General features: G+C 34.5%; 1 protein-coding gene across 3 annotated transcripts in view; it reads right to left on the reverse strand.

The window, feature by feature from the left end:
• The window catches only part of Exoc6b (exocyst complex component 6B), a 625,817-nt gene that overhangs the window by 172,479 nt on the left and 430,087 nt on the right, over positions 1 to 23,251 (reverse strand). For all 3 annotated transcript variants that reach the window (XM_071601708.1, XM_027934392.3, XM_027934391.2), the window contains one exon: positions 7,638 to 7,779. In XM_071601708.1, the coding sequence (XP_071457809.1) occupies positions 7,638 to 7,779 (142 nt within the window). The remainder of the gene's footprint in view (positions 1 to 7,637; positions 7,780 to 23,251) is intronic.

Consider the following 23,251-nt stretch of genomic DNA (forward strand, 5'->3'; position numbering starts at 1 on the left):
TGTTATTGTTTTTGAGTCTGTCCAAATTTATGTTGAAATTCAATCTTCAAGGAGCAGTGATTAGGCCATGAGACTCAGACCTTAGGAATGGAATTTAGTAACCTTATAAAAGGATTGAAGGAAACTAAACAGGTCCTTTGTGGTCTTCCCACCCTTCTGCCATGTGAGCAAGATGCCATTTTGAAAGCAATAGCAGGAACATCACCAGGTATCCAACCTGCTAGATCTTGGACTTCCAGCCTCCAGAACTGTGAGAAATATATTGTCATAGTTTATAAATTACTCAGGACTTTTGTTATAGTAGTACAAATCAATTGAGACATTTATAAGTAAACATACTTAATTAAGGTAGATTATTATTATGGAAAGAGGTGTCACACAGTAGAATGTTTGGAATTAGTTAGCAAATGATGCTAGGGCAAAGGGTATTGAGATTTCCCTTCATTTTCCAGATGGAAAGTTAACAGTCTATGAAATGTGGCAGCCAAGCTCGAAGTTAAGGTATTACCTTTAGTCATGTAGGGACATGTTCTCCCTGAGGGTGAAGCTTTGCAGGAAAAATTCTGTTGTCACTTATCAATTTAAATAGCTTGAGGAATATGAGCCATGTGATCACTTTTAACAACATGGGGCAACTCATGGTGAAAACAGGGCAAATCTGGTTCTTCCTAGAACGTCCACTGTAGCAATCCCCTTCTGCCTGCAGCTGGCCCAGTAAGCTGAAAATCAAGTGTATATGTTCATCTTTCAAGTTTCAGCTGCCTCCACAATCTCACCATATTTCATTGATGAAAGAAAGCGTTCTGAGGGAAATTATAGAGTCCTGATTTTTGGAGCTTCCTATGTTGTGTGTTCCCCTGGCCAGAGAAGAAAGCACTCTGCTCTGCTCTATCCCTCACTGAATTTTGTTCTGTGACTAGGGTCTAAACACAACATGGGCTTGAGGATGATAAGCAAAATTCAGAGTAGAGAAGAAATAATATAACACCCAAAAGAAAATGTAAAAGCTTTCTAGGGAACCTCAGCAAAACCAGGGAAAACTCTGCAGGTATGTGCTTTGTACTACTTCTTCAAGGACGACTAAACATAATTTTGATTTGACAGTTTAATTACTATAGGGCATCCCACTGGAAAGGCTTGATTTAATATACCAGCTAGGAGTTATGTTCACAGTGTGCCAGGTTGGCTGAGACAGGTTTGGGTTTAGCTCTAGCTTAGTTGTTATTTAAGGGCCAGAACTCCCTCTGCATATTACAGGCCTGAAAGGCTGCAAAAGAAGAATGGAAGTATGGCTGTGTCACAGGTGCTTTTCCTATGGTTCTCACCAGGGTCCAGAGGACTCTCTCTCTTACAATAGGAAGATTTCCATAAAGGAATGCCTCAAGTATAAACAGAGACTCTTACAGAGAGTGCCTGAAGGTAGATAATTAACTATGTGGAATTGGAGAGGCAAGAAGTAGTGTGGAAAACAGGAAGAAGCAGGCATAATTTTTAATTATTTCAATAACTTAGGGAGCTGAGCCTAGTGTTCAGAGAGATCTCTCTGTGAAGAGTTCTCAGTTCATTAGCTCCTGTGGCAAAATTACAAGCAAGTCTGCTAAGGTTTGTCTGATCAATATTCACTGAAATCACTTACACCTTAGTCAGAGGAGAGCAAACAATATCCAAAAGGACTTGCAGCCATTTATTTTAGTGAATATATGCAAAGAGATGGAAATGTTCAAATTTTTCAGGAATTCAAGGGTACTGATATTGAGCTAGAGTTCATTCTTCAGGGAGGAAGAACAAAATCTGATCTCTTGGTCAGAATGTGGTATTTAAGTTGCAAATGGTGTTCCGCCACTATTTTATGTAATGGTGGCTCACTTAGATTAGAAATTTACTTTCAAGTTGTTTCCCCAAATCCTAAGAACAGGAAGAATCCACACATTGGTTTCCTGACTTGTAGAGTGAGGGTTATTATAGTAAAAATGGTGACATAGAAGGCTTTGGAGAGTCTTGTCCCTTTTCCAACAGTAAACCAAGCTCAGTTTAGTCAGCCATCAAAGAACCAAGAAAATTAGGCCAGATGTATTTTACTGCTTTCCTGTTCGAGTACCCAGTTTATTTTGTGCCGAAGATCCATGGGTTCTAGACAATGATGGACTACATATGCTAAATTTAAAAAATTATGATTGCTGCTGTATTTCCTTATAGCCAGATGTGCTCTGAATTTGGTTTAATTATGCCATCTTTCTAATGAACCAACCTTTTGAATAACTTAGGGAGCTGAGCAGAGAACTAAAAACTGAAAATACTTAGTATTATAGACCATAAAATATAGAAGTGAGAAAGTAAGAAAATCTGTAAAGGCATAGGATAAAGAAATGATCATTGTAATAAAAATCAATTTCAATGGTTTTACATAAATTATTTCATTTAATTTCAAAACAATCCTGAGATAAATATAACAGGGATTAGTATTTCTAGTTTATTGCTCAGGGAGGTAAAATGAGTTATTGATTCAATCTTGAACCATCAGGCAGACATATACTTAAGTTCCCAAATCTTCTCTATCATGGATTACTGCAATAGCCTTTTAACTGGTTTCTAAAACTCCTGATAATTTCAGAGTTCCTTCTGGATCTGGGATTATGGTTCAGTGGCAGAGCACTTGCCTTGCATGTGCGAGGCACTGGGTTTGATCCTCAGCACTACGTAAAAATAAAATAAATAAAACAAAGGTATCGTGTCCATCTACAACTAAATAAAACAATTTTTAAAAATTAAATAAAATCTGGAATATCCCATTTTACCTTCAGGGTCCAGCAAGGTATATTGCAGAATAAAAGCTGAACATACATTTGTTAAATAAATGAATAGTTCAATGACTTAATGCTGATAACAAGGAGTTGAGCTGGAATACTAATCTACATCTCCTCATATTGAATATGCAAAACGAATATTTAGGAAATTCTAAACCCCACACAGACTGTACTAATTATTGCATATATACCAGCCAAGGAAAGAAATACTTTCATGCATTATTTCACTTAGTTGTGATCCCATCCCTATAATATTAGGAACTATGTCAGTGGTCTCTCTAAAAATAATTGGCGACTTGATATTATAGTGAACTGAAGACACAATAGCCCAGGTTGGATCATGGAGGTAGATAAAAATCAAAATCAAAAATCATGGAGGTAAAATCAAAACCTCTGGTGTTTAAAACCCAGGATCCATTGTTCAATAACCTAAGAAATAAAGGTAGAAGAGATAAGAAAGTTCACTCAAAGCAGAAAAACTCAAGAATTCACTGTCAATTCTTAAAGGAAAAGAGATAATTGCTTCACATTTCCCAAATAACTTCTACCTTAAAGGTTTAGTAGCCTGTCAGTAAGAATTACCTAACAGCAATGCTCCTGTTAGATAATGATATCCTAGGCAGTCGTTACCATTCTTAGAGAACAGTTGAGCTAACTGACTGATTTTTTACAAAAGCATCCAGCCAAGAATTAGAAAATTAGAAAGTTTTCGATTATACCTTTCAGAAATCATAGCAGTTTCACAAATAACTACCAAGAAGCAAAAGTTAATTTCTTATACCAAATTAGGTGGCATCTTCAGACGTCACCAATTGACAAACTCTAGACAAAGGTTCAATGGTCTGCAAAAGACTTTCTGAGAGTAACTAGATAGACACTAGCTACTGCTTCTGCTGCTCTGATGATTATAACAACAGGACCAGGTACTAATTATTGCATATATACCAGCTAAGGAAAGAAATACTTTCATGCATTATTTCACTTAGTTATGATCCCATCCCTATAATATTAGGAACTATGTCAGTGGTCTCTCTAAAAGTAATTGGCGATTTGATCCATTCTGTTGAACTGACACTAAAATCTACATTCTTAATGACTGCACTACACTAGCTGATTATTTCAGGCTTGTGGTAGTGTACATAATTCCTCTGTGCATTTGCGATCTAAGAAAATGGCAGCTCAGGCCTCAGAGTACACTCAAGGTACATTCAAGGTACATTCGCGTTAGATATTGTCCAAGGTTTGATTTCTTTCAAGACCTATATAGTTCTTCCAAGGACTTACAGACAAAAAGGAAAAAAAATGGAAAAATATCTCATACGCACACCACTGGGTAGAAAAATGTAAGTGTTAATTATCTTGTCATTTGGGGCTTCTTTTATACGCCTCTGTATAGTTACTTGAATTTTATGTATCATTTCTTTAAGATTTTTTTATAGACCACCGAGCATTTAAAGAAAAAAAAAGAAGGGGGTGGTATAGGCAGAGACATAGAATAGAACTCTTTCTTTTGAAGTAAAATAAATGTCCATGGAAAGTTTCTTGACAGACAAATTACTGCCAATCAGAAATAAAACATTAAATTCTAAATCAATGAACCTTAGTGGCTCCACAATATATGGAAGAAAATTTTCAGAGCTGATATTATGGTTATTAGCAGTACTGACATGCCCTTCAAATGTTAGCATCAAGTTGATCCTAAGTCTGAAGGCTATTGCAAATACTTATCAGCTTTTCAGAAAAAATATTAGCTCCCTTAAGCCCCTTTTACATGGTTAACAAACTATTATGTTTCCACCTTTTCAATAAATGATCTCTCCATTTCTAAGTCTTAACTGAAAGCTGGCTCCCTCTACTAAAGATGCTGATGCACTGAATAGTTCTCTCAAGTAGACACTGATCATTCTTCTAAATAAAATGTACTTCAGGCTGCTTAGTCTCTCTCCACTGCTCCTCCCAGGCCATCATTCCCCCTAAAGGTGCATATATTTTAGTTTATCACCTTCCTCCCTCTTTATTTCTTAAAAATGGGTAAAAGTTTGAATGTGAAAAGTAAAAAATAAATAATAGTCAATTTAAACACAATCATATTAAAAATTATATTCAATATAAATGGTCTAATCAACTCAACTAAAAAAATCACAGATTGTCATACTGAATTAAAAAGGAAGACCTGACTATATGCTGGGTACAACTTTAAAATACATATTTTTTAAGAGAATGGAAAAGAATATTCTTATGCAAAAACAAATCATAAAAACTTGGGTGGAACTATATTAATATCATAAAAAGTAGATTTTTCAAACAAGGAATATTAAAGGATGAAGAGGGTCATTTTGTAATAATAAAGGTATCAAGGTATCATGGGGACATAATAGTCTTTAGTATGTATGCACCTACTAATAGGGATTCAAAATATATGAAGCTGATAGAACTGAAATCCACTAATGAAAATGATTTCAACACCCTGTCAGTAATTGATGGAATAAGTATAAAGAAAATCAGTGAGACTATACGAGCCTTGAATAACACTATCAACGAACTTTACCCATTTGATATTTATAAAATATACCACACAGTGATAACGAAACACATAGTCTTTCCAAGTGCAAACAGAATTTTAGCAAACTCTACCATATCCTGGGTCATAAAATAAGTCTCAATGAATTTTAAAAAACTGAAATTATGCAAAGTACATTCTCTGGCCAAAAAGGACAGTAAACTTAGAATTTGCAATACAAGCATAACGATAAGAATGTCTAAATATTTGGGAAATATTCTAAATAACCAATATATCAAAGAATAAAACACAAGAGTAATCTGAAAACATCGATTGAATAAAAATTAATAACACACCGGGTGTGGTGGTGCATGCCTGTAATCCCAGTGGCTCAGGAGGCTAAGGCAGGAGGGTTGCGAGTTCAAAGCCAGCCTCAGCAACTGCAAGATGCTAAGCAACTCAGTGAGACCCTGTCTCTAAATAAAATATAAAACAGGGCTGGGGATGTGGCTCAGTGGTCAAGTGCCCCTGGGTTCAATTCCTGCCCCCCCCCACCGCAAATTAATAACATATCAAAATTTGTAGACTTTAGCTAAAACAGTAATTAAAGAATAATTTCTAAGATTCAAATACTCATGCTAGAAAATAAAATCCTCAACATATCTGAGTTTCTACCTAAAGTAACTAAAGAGAAATTAATAAAAACTAAGTAGAAGAAAGCAATAAAGGCAGAAATCAATGAGACAACTGGTCATTGGTTAGATTTCTCTCTCTCTCTCTCTCTCTCTCCATACTCTCAGGCCTTCTTCAATGTGGTCTCTTCCACATAGGCTTCCTGACTAGAATGGAGGCCTCAGGGCAGCAGGGCTGTCATTAGCATCTCACCAAGGACATGGAGGCTGCATCATCTTGTATGATGCAGCCTTGGAATTCACAAACAGCTACTTCTGCCATGTTCTATTGGTTACAATCAAGTTACATGCTTGTCTAGATCCAAGGGGAGGGTGATTAGATACCTCCTCTTAATGGGTTAGCATTAAGGCTATAGAAAAAGATGTGGTAAACAAGGTACTATGTAGTAGATATCTTTGAAAAATGCAGTCTACTCTATAGATCTGCTTTGATGTAGAACATTATTTCCCTTTAACTTGAAAAATTACCTTCTAGGTTTGCTGTGGTACCAATTTTTGGTGAAAAAGTCTCTCAATTTCTGTTTATTTGAAAATACCTTTATTTTACTTTTAATTTTCGAAGAATATTTTCATTTGAACCTGGGGCCTCCCTCACAAATGCTAATAAGCAAGTGGTCTACCATAGAGCTACATCCTCAGCCTGGGATAACAGAGTTTTATTTGGGTTGATAGAATTCTTTTTTCCTTCTAGCACTTCAATGTTATCATTTTACTGCCTTCTAGTTTGCACTGTTTCTGATAGAAAGTTTGCAGTACTTCTTATATGCCTTTTTTCTTCAACAGATTTAAAATTTTCCTTTTATCATTTATTTAGCAACCTGACCAAAACATGCCTTCATGTGGCTTTCTTTGGTTTATCCTGCTGAAGACTTTAAAGCTTCTTGAATAATTAAGTTAAGACTTTTTCCTCAATCATGAAGGAATTTTCAACCAATCATGTTCATCTTATCTTTTAAATTATGGAATATACTATGTAAGGTTTTTTCAGAAGCTCTTATCTGAAAATTTCCTGTCACGGGTGAGTCTATGTAATTCTACGTAATAAGGATAAAAAGTCCACATTCTATATACAGAGGAAATTAAAAAATGAGTCTGGTTCCCCAATGATGATGTCACAGAGCAACTAACCAATAGAGCAACTGGTTACCTCTGAGAAAAATAAAACATTTTAAAAATCACTATCTAAAGTTTTTTATTTTCCAAACAGAAAGCATTTCTGACTGATCAATGCATACACCACTTGTACTGCAGACTAAAAAGAGTTTGCACATAAGATGTACTTAGTTTCAAAATAAAACTTCAAAGCAAAGTGATTGGGAACTACATTCTTTTGACTATCTTTGGACTTAACAGGTTTTAAATGGTGTCTATTAAATGCACCTCTGCCTTATATCCCTCTCTAGATTGCAAGCTTCCTTGTGGCCAGACAGCTCTTCCATACTAAATACAGGTCTAGGCATTGTTAGGCATTCAAATTAGCTTGTTGATATGCTCATTTCTAAATGTCCATAAAATATTTCTTTTTTCTATACAGTCTGATTCCATCAGGAACAAGGACACTAAAGACAAAACTCGCCCCCCCCTCACAAAAGCGAGTATGCAAGTAAGACAAAAAAGCAAAGGGGTGTTTCACTCTCTTACGTTCACATTCTCTGACATCCAGGTTGAACTGCTGTAATGCTCCCAAGGTGAGCTGCCTTACTTCAGCTTCCAGCAAAAGTTGCATCAAGGATGTAGCTAAATGCTTGCACGCTGACATACATGCTGTCTGAGCCACCTTTCCCTGAAATACAAGAATGTAAACCATAAAGTTAATGGATGAAAATGAAACTAAAAAAAAAAAAAATTAAAATCACTAATTTTTCAATTGGGAATTCCCCAGTTTCCATAAGGTTCTCCCCTTTATGATATCCTTACAGGCACACAACCTTGGAATTAAAGCATCCAGCAGCAGCATCAAAAATACTAGGTGCATTCCCATCAGTCATAGTAGCTATAATAGTTAGCTACAATACACAAAACCCAGCTATGGGGTCAAGAAGCTCTTCTTTTTTTAATTGACAGTACATAAACAATACTCAATATCATAAGTAAACTGAGAAATAATATTCCTCAGAGAATATATGAGAAAGTCCTCCAATAAAATCTTTAAAAAAGTTGCTCTGGGGTCGTAGCTCAGAGGTAGCACGCTTGCCTAGTACATGTGAGGCCCTGGGTTTGCTCCTCAGCACCACATAAAAAATAAATAAATGGGTAAAATAAAGGTATTGTGTCTAACTACAACTACAAATAAATATTTTTTAAAAATCTTGAAAAGTAGGGGTTAGGTTGTAGCTCATAGGCAAAGAACTTGCCTAGTATGTGTGAGGCACTGGGTTTGATTCTCAGCACCACATATAAATAAATAAAAAACAGTCCATCCACAACTAAAAAAATTTTTAAAAAATAAATGTTAACAATAGTTTATAATTTATATAGAAATCAGAATTTACTGCTTTATGATTTCTTACATATAAAAATGATAATTTAATATAGAACAATTCCTCCAAAATAATTAAAAGGATGAACTTATTTTCTTTCAAAATTGGATTTTAAAATTAATATTTGACTGTCTTCTTAAGACAGAATGATATGCCTTAAAAAGTTTGAGTTTTTAAATTAGTGAATTCTCCTTTTTTGAAATTATGAAATACTCAGTTATACAGAAATATGTAGAAAATCATATGATTGACACTTATGCATTCACTAACCATTACAAATGTAGGCTAAGTTCCTATGCAGTGTCTTTAATCATTTCCCTCCCTCTCCTTGGAGGTAACCATCCTATTAGATAACCTTTTTGTATGTTAAAAGTACTATCGTGACAGGTATATAAACAGAAAAAATATCCAATAATATTTTACACATTTTAAATCTTCCTATACTATCTTATGGTATGTCCTTCTGCAACTAGCTTATTCAATTCATTATTATGAAGGTGGAGATTTTGAATGTATTACATGTAGCTGTAGTTTATCCCTTTATTGTTCCATAACTTTCCTTCTTAGGAATCTATCACAATTATCCTGGCCATTCTTCTATTGCTGGAAATTTAGTTGTTTCTTCTTGGTTCCTTCACTTGTTCCTTCCTTCCTTCCTTCCTAGTTCCTTTCTTTTCATTCTGTTCTTCCATTTCCTTTCCTTTTTTTTCTCTTATAAACAAATCATAGACTTATAGAGGTGTAGTAAGAGATAATGAAAATTCCAGAGTCTGAATAAGTGTCCCTTTTATATGTTTTTTTCATGGACTTTACTGGGCCAGGGCCTTCACAAAAGTAGCAGGTTTTAAATGAAAAAAAAATTATATACACACACACAAATAAAACAATAATAAATCTTTTTATTTGCATCTTTTTATACATTTTGGATAATTCCTTTTTAATTTTTTTATTTATTTGTTCGAATTAGTTATACATGACATCAATATTCATTTTGATTCATAGTATACAAGTGGAACACAATTTTTCATTTATCTGGTTGTACACAAAGTAGAGTAATATCATTTGTGTCTTCATACATGTACCTAGGATAATGATGTCTATCTCATTCCACTGTCTTTCCTACCCCCATACCCCCTCCCTTCCCCTCCCTCCCCTTTGCCCTATCCAAAGCTCCTCCATTCCTCCCATGCTCCCCCTTCCCATTATGGATGATTCCTTTAGGGTTACTTTTCAAATCTGCCAGAGTTGAAGAAGAAGGCTGTCACTACTGTGATTCATAATGTAAATGCTTACACATGAAAAAGAATGTAAAAAGAAAACGGAATCCCAAATATCTAATTACAAATGGCTACATGTAATACATTCAATGATATGTTCTGTCTATGCTGTTTACAATATTTCTGAGAATATCACTTATTGCAAAATTCCCAGCACTTAGTACTACTATGAATTTTTCTAATTAACAAAGAGATTTTTTGTTTTATTACTTTGATTATTTTGTGCAGCTGAATATTTTCGATATTTATATTTGTCTAAAACGTGTAACAAAACTAACAATAATGATCTATTTTAACATAAATACTATAAAAATCTCTCATCTATATGATTCTGTTTGTATTTTCTGGTGATCTACATTTTACAAGAATTAAGGCTACAAGTGGAAATCCTTAAGTGGAGGAGCAGAGGCCATGTGGGAAATAGGCAATGGAAGCACCAAAAATCTTAAAAGAGTAAAGTCCCATTATAATAGACAGTCATGTTAAATGTCTTGCTTTCAATTAAACCCACTGAGGACTTGAGACAGGCACCTCTAATGAGCAATAAAGTTCAACACAGTTGTCAGATTAGGCCCAGGGTGAACTCTCAGGGGGACAGATCAAGATGTGAAACTAACTGTGATTTTTGACAATGAGAGTGAAGAAAGAGGTGAGACTGAAGCGGATGCACAGAGACAGCATGGTAGATTGGAAGCCAAAGAAAAGGGAAAGGACCTAACCATTTCTTGGGCATCACTCTATACCAGGTGTGCCTTTGACATGTTAAACCATTTCATTTAGTATAGTCCCTCAAGAATTAGTAGTATTTTTTCTTATATGTAAAGAAATTAGGATTCATCTTGAGAATTAAAAACAAAAAACCACATGCTTATTTGATATTTCTACTCAATCTCAAATCTGTGTTTTTCCACCAAACCATTACCTCAGGAAGTGATGTACTATACTACTATACTGTATCACTGTATTAGACTAGAATAGTTGGGCAAAAATAGTTTCAGAGAGTATCAGGAGGTTAAAAAGGTTATCCAAGAGAAAGCTTAGGCCCAAGCAAATAAGGTAGTAGTAGTTTAGAAGCCAACTCTTCTAAGTATCTGCTGGAGCATACTTTTTAAACTTGTAGTGTAACATCCTCATCCAGGCAAAAACAGACCAGCTTACGGGACCCAAAAAAACTGAACATGAAAAATCAAAGAGCTTAAAAACAAAACAAGACAAAACAAAACAAAAAACAGAAAAGCTATAGACTAAGATAGTATTTGCAAAATGCATTTCATTGGCCAAAATAGATTTCCAAGGAGAACTAAAACTGACCTAGTAAATTAAAGTAAGGTACCGCAGAGTCAAAAAGTCCCAAGTTTGAATTTTTATGTGTACCATGTGTTAGCTGTGTGATTTGCTTACATTATTTGACATTTCAGATTCAGTATTCATCTCAAAATATTAAATAGCTTACTAACTTGAACATTAACATGAAACAGACTTGATTTTCAAGACTATATCAATATAGATCAATCAACAGAATCAAAATGTACTTACATATGATCATATGTCTGGTTACTTTACCACATTGAGTTATTTAACTGCCTTCTAATCACTATCCATCCTTTCTCTCAGGCCCACTCTTTATTTTCAACAAAGCTTTAATTTCAGAAATATATTTTTTTCATTGTTATATATTTTTCTAATTCTAGAAGGCATTTTGGGCTTTGTTAATTCAAAGTTCACTCTTCCCCACATCTTTCCATTACCATGCTATCCCTGAACTTTCCAAGAAAGAATTAACCTAGACTCAAGTAATAACAACCAATCACCCAATGATAAAAAAATTGGCAGTTTCACCCTCTTCATTAAGTAATCCTAATATGAAGCAAAATCTAGAGAAAAATTTTTAACAAAGATATCAAGGACAAAGCAAGAATTTGAAACTAAGAAAACATATACTGACCAAATATTTCACAAAAGTGCCTTTTGGATACCTGTAGCAACAGTTTCAAATCAGTTCTGATCAAATAGAGGCTGTATCTTACAAAATTATGCTAGAACTAAGGCACAGACTGCACTAAAATAAACAGAATGTTAGAAAAGAGGGAAATGAAATAAGTATCATCATTGTAATACTTTAAAATATGAGAAACATGGGATACAGGAAGATTAGGGATATAGGTATGACAACTAGCTCTACAGGCAACATCATGCTGTCTCTACATGAATCTATAATATGTACTCCATGACAGTCAGTAAATATAAACTGCACAACCTGGAAGTCAAATGCCAAAGTACTTAAATAATTCACATTATTTATCAATCCAGTTACAATAACTTTTTGTAAGTTTTGGGAAGTACAGAGGAGTAAACCAGTAAGAAATTTGATTGTTAATTCAATAAGCTAGACATATTCCTATAGCAAGAACCAAAACTTGGTAGGAGTTAAGATTCTACTTTTTAAATTTGTTTTACTTTTCACTGTGCAGCTTTTTGGTAACCATATCAACTCACTGTCTTCAAAAATATACACCAGATTCATATTCCCTTATTTTAATTATCTCCTTTACCTCCTATTCTCTCCTTATGTACTATGCTACTTGTACCATGACATTATGTACTGAATGATGCTCTGCATTGTCATTTCAGGCATTTGCATTGCCTTTAAGAGCACATGGCTTGCTCTGGAGAGAAATGAAAATGAAATACAACATACCAACATTTATGGAATGCATAAAAAGCACTTCTAAGAGGGAGGCTTATAGCAAAAAAAAATGCCTACATCAACTAAGAACAAAGATCACAAATAAACAATAATATACTTCAAGGAAGTAGAAAAATAAGAACAAACTAAGCCCAAAATCAGCAGGAGGAAGGAAATAATAAAAGAGCAGAAATGAATGAAATAGAAACTAGAAACACAACAGAAAAAAATCAACAAAACAAAAATTTGTTTTTGAAAAGATAAAATCAACAAACCTTTAGCTAGATTAAGAAAGAGAGAAGATTCTGAGAAATGAAATCATAAATAAAAAAAAGACATTATAGCTGATACTACATAAATAGAAAGGATCATCAGAAACTTCTATTCACAATTAAATACCAAGAAATTGGATAACCCTGAAGAAACAGATGAATTCCCAGACATATATCACACCCAGAATGAATCATGAATTAATAAAAAATATGAATAGACCAATAATGGGTAAACTGAAATTAACAGTCAAAACCCTCCTACTAATGGCATTACTGGTGAACTCAACCAAACATTTAAAAAACAAACACCAATCCTTCTCCAACTTTTACAAAAACATAGAAGAGGTGGATTATTCCAAAAACTCATTTTCAAGGTCATCATTATCATGATACCAAAGCCAAGCAAGGACACTGCAAAAAAAGAAAATTGCAAACCATATACCCATAAACGTAGATACAAAAAATCCTCAATAGAATTCTACCAAACCAAATTCATAACTGATGTAGAAAATGTTATTTTCTATATGACCACAAAAGCACAGGCAACAAAACTAAAAATATACAAATGGGTTTATATCAAACTACAAAGCTTCTGCACAACAAAGGACGCAGTATAGTGAAGAGAAAACCTGTAGAGTGGGGTAATATATTTTCAAAACATACATCAACAAGGAGTTAATATCTACCATGTGTTAGGAACTAATACAACTCATTATCAGGAGAAAACACATAACCCAATTAAAAATTGGGCAAAGGACCTGAAGAAAAACTCTCAAAAGACAACATACAACATACAGGCATATGAAAAACTACATTAATCATCAAAGAAATGCAAAATAAAACAATAATGATATATCATTCTCATACCTGTTAGAATGGCTACTATAAAAAAGATGAAAGATAACAAGTGTTGGCAAGGGTGTGGGAACAGGGAATACTTGTATTGTGAGGGTAGAAATATAAATTAGTATAGCCATTACAGAAGGCAGAATGGAGATACCTGAAAAATTAAAAACAGAACTACCATATTATCCAGTAATCCCATTACTGAGTGTATATCCAGAGGAAATGAGATTGGTATGTTAAAGAAATATCTGCAATCTCCTGCAGCTTTATTCACAATAGTTAAGATATGGAACCAACCTACATGCCCATTTATGAATGTCTGCATAAAGAAAATGTGGTATGTATGGAATACTATTCAGCCTTAAACTGAATACTTGAAAATTGTTAGGAGAGTACTTTAAAGTGTTTTAACCATAAAAGTGATAAGTATGTAAAGTAATGCATAAGTTAAATTGATTATTTCATTTATTTAGTCATTCATCCCATGATACTTATATATATCAAGAGAGATTGCACACTATAAATACATACAGCCTGTATTTGTCAATTAAAATAAGATTGAACAAACTTATGCTACTTACAATAAAGGGATGATTCTCACAACATGATTTTGAGCCCTAAAAGCCAGATGTAAAATCACATGTACTGTATACTTCCATTTGTATAAAGTTTGAAAACAGGAATAAATAACCATCCTGAAGACATGTTATGTTCCTGCTTAAAAACCCTTCCATGCCTTGGGGGATATGAGGACTTTTCTAATAGTCTCTGGATGCTGCTTACACAGAATGCTCCAGTTGGGAAAAGGTATTCAGCTTCATAGTTATATTCATATGTTATACTTCATTAAAAAGCTGACTTGCTAAAATAAAAAGTACATGATTTGCAAGGAAAGAGACTCTGACTTCTTTGTCATAGGTAAACCTAAATGAAGTATAGTTTAAGACTGCACAAAGTAAGTATGCAACTGGTAACTAACTTTATCTCTTGGGGATAACATCCTCTTCTGAAAAAAGAAAGATATCATACACTGTTACTTAGCCTAAAACAAAATTAAACACAATTATGATAAATGTGTAGAGATCTTACAAACTCCTTTGAAGAAATACAGAGAGACTAGTATTCATTTCTTTCAATTACTAAGTACTTCAATTACACACATACCAAGTGCTATATCCTAATATTCAGAAGCAAGTGAGTAGAGGTGAAAAGCCTGGAGCAAGTACTGCCCTCCTCAATACCTCTACCAGCAACACCACAGAGGTTACTTACATTTACTGAGCACTGACCATGAGTCAGATTTTTCTTTTTTTTTTTCTTTTTTTCCTTAGGGCTGGGGATTGAATCCAGGACCTCACATATAAGAGGCAAGCACTTTACTACTGAGCTACAGCCCCAGTCCTATGGCAGATTTTTTTGAAAATGTTATCTCATATGATTCTTACAAGAACCCCCTAAGGTATTTAATCCTTAATTTACAGATAAAGACAGAGAGGCTAAGTAATTTGAATATATCCTGTACATGATGGGGCTAGAATATGAATCCAGCCTGTCAGACTCCAAAGACTCTTTAATCTTTTGATCCTGCCTATAAATAAAGGCCTTGTGATAGCTGCTATTATCTTTTGGTTGCTCTGTGATTTGGGGTAAAGGAATGGAGAGGACAGGAAGATAAAAAAAATCAGTCAAATCCGAAAGGCCAAGATGTTGAGTAAGAATTTTCCTCCCTTCCCTGATCTGAGCAGGCAACAAAAGAATGCTGAATCCATAGCAAATTCTTAGACTGGACTCCAACCACAGCGATTCCAGGTTCCCGATCATCAAAGATCTTACATAAATGACTTCTAGTGGCCAACCAAAAATTTTTCTTCCCGTGGATGATCTTAGGAAATTTGGAAGAAATTATATGGAAAGAAAGGTGAGGAGGTATTTTACACCAGCTTCCCCTTCAAAAAAATCATATCTATAATGCCTTTATTTACTTCCCAGTGTTTACTCAGCGGCTTTTTAATCTCACATCAACTTTCTCTTTATAAATCTCTTTATAAATCCCTTGTTTAAATTTTGGTATGTCCAACTTTATCTTCGTATAATTACTCAAAGATTTTTTTTCACTGTGAAATAAAGAGCAATTCAGACAAAAATAGATCAAGCAAGACAAGTGAGAACCATTCAGAGAGAAGGTGACGTTACCCTTTCACTTATGAACCAGTAGCTGTAAAATAACTCTTCTTGTCATGACTCTATTTCCTAATGCTCTAACCTTACCTCTACATAGACACTTCTTTTATTAGGGATCCTTGCCTTAGTCCTGCCTGGCCATGGAACTTGATTGTTGGATCGCTCCTATAATTTATCTTTCTCTATTGAACAACGAAGCTCTTTTATTCTCTTTTTCTTAATATCCATTAGCTATGGATGAAGCTATTTCATTACCACAGCAATGAGACTTTTGCTTATGTTGAATGGATGTTCAATGCATAACATTCTGAAGATCAAGTTGTTGTATGTGTTTGTGTTATCTGGGACTCATGTCTGGAACTTTGGTTCCCATGTGATGAAAAAAATCCCATGGCAAGATTTTAATCCACCCTTATACCTAAATCACCTTTAAAATTACCTTCTCAAGTAGATTCTTCCACAGCTAAATCCACATCTTGGGAAGCATTATAATTCTTTTTAAAAAGAACATTCTTAAGTTCAATTAGACAATCTGTAAAAATATATGCTCGTTAAAGAGAATGTACAAATCCCGATTCTACACACATATGCATAAGTGCACACAGACACATACGCACATATTTCCTAACAGGTAAAGTAAAAGAAGCCCAAAGATGATTGAAATACCATGGGAAAGATATGAGATATTATTTGAAGACATGAGTAGAGCCTATAATAAAATGGTGGCCTCTCAGTAAAAATAAATAAATAAATTTCTTTTCCTTAATAAGAAATAAGCAAAAAGAAAAACAAAAGAAAAAATGAAGGAAAACAATCTGTATCTAATTTGTCATGAAGTAAAAGAGAGCTGGAAATATATACTCAGAATGAAAGAGTCAGAGGACATAAAAAGCTGGTTCTGAGATTTTCCCAGTTTTTTTCATTTTCTTATTCTCAGTCACTTTTCAAGAAACACAAGAAATCCTTTTGAAAACACTTGTTGCTATGGATGATTTTACTGAAGGGTAAATACAGATAGTAAATGTGCAAATCTTTTGTACAACTCAATGCCTTATATGTATATAAAAAACTATGAAATTGCACTTCAGATTGAGAAAATTCCTGAGTTCCTCATGCCCTACCTATACATTGAGAAAACATCTTTCCTAACTTAGAGACCCATAGATTAGTTTTGTCTGTTCATCAATGTCATATACAAGGAATTCGACAGACTTCTTCTGGGCATGTACCCAAAGAAAGTGAAAATCACCACCTCCTAAAACTATCTGCACTACCATGTTCACTGGAGCATTATTCATAATAGCCAAGATATGGAAACAAACTAAGTGGTCATCAATAGATGAACAAATAAAGAAACTATGGTATATAATACAACAGAACAGGCAGTCCCCAAATAAACCAAGACCTTTCTGTTTGCCACAATATGAATAATATTGGATGATGATATACAATGTAAGTAAGACAGGCACAAAAAGAAAAATATTACATGATCTCACTTGCATATGAAGATTTAAAAAAAAAGAAAATTCAAATATATCAAAATTGAGAACAAAATAGTATTTATCAAGGATGGAGAGATGAGGGGATGATAAGGAAATGGGAGATATGAGTCATAGGATACAAAATAACAGATTTGTAGAATGAACATAGTCTAATGCACATCTTGAGGATATAGGTCATAAATTTGTATTGTATATGAGATTCATAATAAATGAGTAAATTTTTAGCTGGTTCTTATAACATATACAGAAATGAGTAACTATGTGAGGTTAGGGATATGTTGATTTTCTTTACTTCAGTAACTTTTTACTGTCCATATATATCCCATAACATCAGGTTATATACCTTAAATGTATACAAAAACATTTGTGGCTTAGGAGGCTGAGGCAGGAGAATTGCAGGCTCAAAGTCAGCTTCAGCAACTTAGCAAGGCCAACTTAGTGAGACCCTGTCTCTAAACAAAAAAAAGGACTGGGGATGTGGCTCAGAGGTTTAGCGCTCCTAGGTTCAATCCCTAGTTACCCACCCCCTGCTAAAAAAGAAATCCTAGTAATGATATCATTTGTGCCTGGCTTCTTTTCTCAACTAATGTTTTCGAGATTCATTCATTCATGTTGTTACATGTATTCATAATCTGTCTCCTCTTCCTGCAGAGGGCTACACATAAATCACAATTTGTTTATTCAGTTTTCTATTGATAGGCATTTGAATTATTCCCATTTACAGATAAAGTTTTTTGTTTTTCGCTTTTTTGATACTGAGGATTAAACTCAGGGGCATTTAACACTGAGGCATATCAGCAGCTCTTTTCTAGGACCTCACTGAGTTTCTTAGGGTCTCACTAAGTTGCTGAGGCTGGCTTTGAATTTGCGATCCTCTTGACTCAGCCTCCCAAGCACCAGGATTATAGGCATTATACACCATTGTGCCCAGCATACAGATGAAGTCTTTAAGTGGAAACACCCACACAAATACCCACAGCAATTGTTAATTTGATGAAATACAATCTATCAACTTTTTTCTTATGGCCAATGCTGTTTGTAATTTACCTAAGAAATCTTTGCCTATCTCAAAATCATGAAGAGGTTCTATTCCATTTTTTTTAGTAGACTTATTGTATTAACTTTCACATTTAGCTCTATACTCCATCTCAATTTATAGCATAGGGCAGATGTTGAGATTAACTTTATTTTCAATTCAAATACTGGTTTCCTGGATCACTTCTATTGAAAACACTTTTTCCTACTGATTGAACTATATGGCACCTTTGTTGAAAAGTTACCACATGCATTTGGGACTGTTCTGAGACTATCTATTCTGTTCCATTGATCATTTTACTTAAGCTAATGCCAATATTTCACTATAATAATTGTTAAAGTTTTATAGTAAGCATAGAAACTGGGCAGCACAAAGTCCTCCAATTTTATTCTTCTTAAGATTCACGATAAGTCTTAGTTACGTTAGGCCCTTTGAAATTTTATATAAATCTTAAAATCAGCTTATAATATCTACAGAGAAATCAGCTGGCATTTTCACTGTGAAATATCAGTATTTCTCAGCTAAGTTTCTTTGAAAGAGGAATTGAGCATTTTTCAGAATGACTTACAGAAAATAATTAATAATTAATAACTATTTTATCATTTCCCTCAAGGTTGGTACATAACTGGTATTATTCTGCATTCATAGGAGAAATGTTAAGTCATCTATAGTGAATGCTATAGAGGATTAGGGCTTAATTCTTATTAAGAAGCCTGGTGGAGAAGAGCTACTATAGTTACATTTTCTGAGACTTACACATTTTGACAATATCAAGTCCACTGAACCAGAAATTGTTCTTCATTTAAGTCTTTTCTAATTTCTCTTGGTAATATTTTGTTTATAAATATTTTATTTATATATTTTATTTACTATAAAATATTTCCATATTGTGATGTTATTCTTAATTATTTCCAGTTTAAATGTTCATTATTCATATAGAGAAATGGAATTGATTTTACATAGTGATCTCCATCCTGTGACTTTGCTAAACCATTAGTACTTGTATGTGTGTGTGTGTGTGTGTGTGTGTGTGTGTTGCATGTGGTGGAGGTATCTATCTATAATTTTTTTAATAGTGATCAAATTTTATTGTTATATTGTGCACTTATGCAAATATGTAACAACAAATCCTACCATTATGTTCAAGTTTTATACACCAATAAAAATATGGAAAAATAAAATTTATGGAAGAAGATGCCTAGGTTATATAAAAATACTATGTATTGTACACAAGTGGCCTGATCATCCATAAATTTTATTGTCTCTAGAGGTTCTTGGATCTAATTCTCCCACACATACCTGGGATGATTATAATAACCTACTTTTTGTCTTTTTACAGTTTATGACTAAAACCGATTTTATCTGATATAATTATTATTACTCTTGTTCTGTTTTGGTTTATAAAATGCTCAGAATACCATTTTCTATCCCTTCCCTTTCTTTTTATTTTTAATTTTTTTATTATTAGTTGTTCAAAACATTACAAAGCTCTTGACATATCATATTTCATACATTTGATTCAAGAGGATTATGAACTCCCATTTTTACCCTGTATACATATTGCAGAATCACATCGGTTACACATCCACTTTTTAACATACTGCCATACTAGTGTATGTTGTATTCTGCTGCCCTTCCTATCCTCTAATATCCCCCCTCCCCTCCCCTCCCCTGCCCTCCCATCTTCTCTCTCTACCCCATCTACTGTAATTAATTTCTCTCTCTTGTGTTTTTTCCCGTTTCCCCTCACCTCCTCTTATATGTAATTTTGTATAACAATGAGGGTCTCCTTCCTTTACCATGCAATTTCCCTTCTCTCTCCCTTTCCCTCCCCCCTCTCATCCCTGTTTAATGGTGATCTTCTTCTCATGCTCTTCCTCCCTGCTCTGTTCTTAGATGCTCTCCTTATATCAAAGATGACATTTGGCATTGGTTTTTTAGGGATTGGCTAGCTTCACTTAGCATAATCTGCTCTAGTGCCATCCATTTCCCTGCAAATGCCATGATTTTGTCATTTTTTAGTGCTGACTAGTACTCTATTGTGTATAAATGCCACATTTTTTAATCCATTCATCGATTGAAGGGCATCTAGGTTGGTTCCACAGTCTAGCTATTGTGAATTGTGCTGCTATGAACATCGTTGTAGCAGTAACCCTATAGTATGCTCTTTTAAGGTCTTTAGGGAATAGTCCAAGTAGGTGAATATCTGGGTTAAGTGGTGGTTCCATTCCCAGCTTTCCAAGGAATCTCCATACTGCTTTCCAAATTGGCTGCACCAATTTGCAGTCCCACCAGCAATGTACAAGTGTACCCTTTTCCCCACATCCTCACCAGCACTTGTTGTTGTTTGACTTCGTAATGGCTGCCAATCTTACTGGAGTGAGATGGTTATCTTAGGGTGGTTTTGATTTGCAGTTCTCTGACTGCTAGAGATGGTGAGCATTTTTTCATGTACTTGTTGATTGATTATATGTCCTCCTCTGAGAAGTGTCTGTTCAGGTCCTTGGCCCATTTGTTGATTGGGTCATTTGTTATCTTATTGTTTAACTTTTTTAGTTCTTTGTATACTCTGGATATTAGGGCTCTATCTGAAGTGTGAGGAGTAAAAATTTGTTCCCATGATGTAGGCTCCCTATTTACCTCTCTTATTGTTTCTTTTGCTGAGAAAAACCTTTTTAGTTTAAGTAAGTCCCATTTGTTGATTCTTATTATTAACTCTTGTGCTATGGGTGTCCTATTAAGGAATTTGGAGCCTGACCCCACAATATGTAGATCAGAGCCAACTTTTTCTTCTATCAGACGCAGAGTCTCTAATTTGATATCAAGCTCCTTGATCCATTTTGAGTTAACTTTTGTGCATGGCGAGAGAAGGGGATTCAGTTTCATTTTGTTGCATATGGATTTCCAGTTTTCCCAGCACCATTTGTTGAAGATGCTATCCTTCCTCCATTGCATGCTTTTAGCCCCTTTATCAAATATAAGATAGTTGTAACTTTGTGGATTAGTCTCTGTGTCCTCTATTCTGTACCATTGGTCCACCCTCCTGTTTTGGTACCAGTACCATGCTGTTTTTGTTACTATTGCTCTGTAGTATAGTTTGAAATCTGGTATCCCTATATCACCTGATTCACACTTCATGGTTAGAGTTGATTTTGCTATTCTGGGTCTTTTATTTTTCCATATGAATTTCATGATTGCTTTCTCTATTTCTACAAGAAATGCCGTTGGGATTTTGATTGGCATTGCATTAAACCTATAGAGAACTTTTGGTAATATCGCCATTTTGATGATGTTAGTTCTACCTATCCATGAACAGGGTATATTTTTCCATCTTCTAAGATCTTCTTCTATTTCTCTCTTTAGGGTTCTGTAGTTTTCATTGTATAAATCTTTCACCTCTTTTGTTAGGTTGATTCCCAAGTATTTTATTTTTTTTTTATTTATTTTTTTTTTTAATTTTTTATTGTTGGCTGTTCAAAACATTACATAGTTCTTGATATATCATATTTCACAATTTGATTCAAGTGGGTTATGAGCTCCCATTTTTACCCCATATACAGATTGCAGAATCACATCAGTTACACATCCATTGATTTACATATTGCCATACTAGTGTCTGTTGTATTCTGCTGTCTTTCCTATCCTCTACTATCCCCCCTCCCCTCCCCTCCCCTCCCCTCCCCTCCCCTCTTCTCTCTCTGCCCCCTTTACTGACATTCGTTTGTCCCCCTTGTATTATTTTTCCCCTTCCCCTCACTTCCTCTTGTATGTACTTTTGTATAACTCTGAGGGTCTCCTTCCATTTCCATGCATTTTCCCTTCTCTCTCCCTTTCCCTCCCACCTCTCATCCCTGTTTAATGTTAATCTTCTTCTCATGCTCTTCGACCCTACTCTGTTCTTAGTTACTCTCCTTATATCAAAGAAGACATTTGACATTTGTTTTTTAGGGATTGGCTAGCTTCACTTAGCATAATCTGCTCTAATGCCATCCATTTCCCTGTAAATTCTATGATTTTGCCAAGTATTTTATTTTTTTTGAGGATATTGTGAATGGGGTGTTTTTCCTCATTTCCATTTCAGAAGTTTTATCGCTGATATACAGCAATGCCTTTGATTTATGCGTGTTGATTTTATATCCTGCCAATTTGCTGAATTCATTTATTAGTTCTAGTACTTTCTTTGTAGATCCTTTTGGGTCTTCTAGGTATAGAATCATGTCACCGCAAATAGTGATAATTTAAGTTTTTCTTTTCCTATTTTTATGCTTTTAATTTCTTTCGTCTGTCTAATTGCTCTGGCCAGTATTTCGAGAACTATATTGAATAGAAGTGGTGAGAGAGGGCATCCCTGTCTTGGTCCAGATTTTAGAGGGAATGCCTTCAATTTTTCTCCATTGAGAATGATGCTAGCCTGAGGCTTAGCATAGATAGCTTTTACAATGTTGAGGTAAATTCCTGTTATCCCTAGTTTTTCTAGTGTTTTGAACATAAAGGGATGCTGTGCTTTGTCCAATGCTTTTTCTGCGTCTATCGAGATGATCATATGGTTCTTATCTTTAAGTCTATTGATGTGCTGAATAACATATATTGATTTCCATATATTGAACCAGCCTTGCATCCCAGGGATGAATCCTACTTGATCATGGTGCACAATTTTTTTGATGTGTTTTTGTATCCGATTCACCAGAATTTTATTGAGGATTTTTGCATCTTGGTTCATTAGAGATATTGGTCTGTAGTTTTCTTTCTTTGAGGTGTCTTTGTCTGGTTTCGGAATCAGGGTGATATTGGCCTCACAGAATGAATTTGGAAGAGCTCCCTGTTTTTCTATTTCCTGAAATAACTTGAAAAGTATTGGTATTAATTCTTCTTTAAAGGTTTTGTAAAACTCCACTGTATACCCATCAGGTCCTGGGCTTTTTTGGTTGGTAGTCTTTTGATGGCTTCTTCTATTTCATCCATTGATATCGGTCTG

This window comes from Marmota flaviventris, chromosome 14 (assembly GCF_047511675.1).
Source record: "Marmota flaviventris isolate mMarFla1 chromosome 14, mMarFla1.hap1, whole genome shotgun sequence".
Classification (NCBI taxonomy): domain Eukaryota; kingdom Metazoa; phylum Chordata; class Mammalia; order Rodentia; family Sciuridae; genus Marmota; species Marmota flaviventris.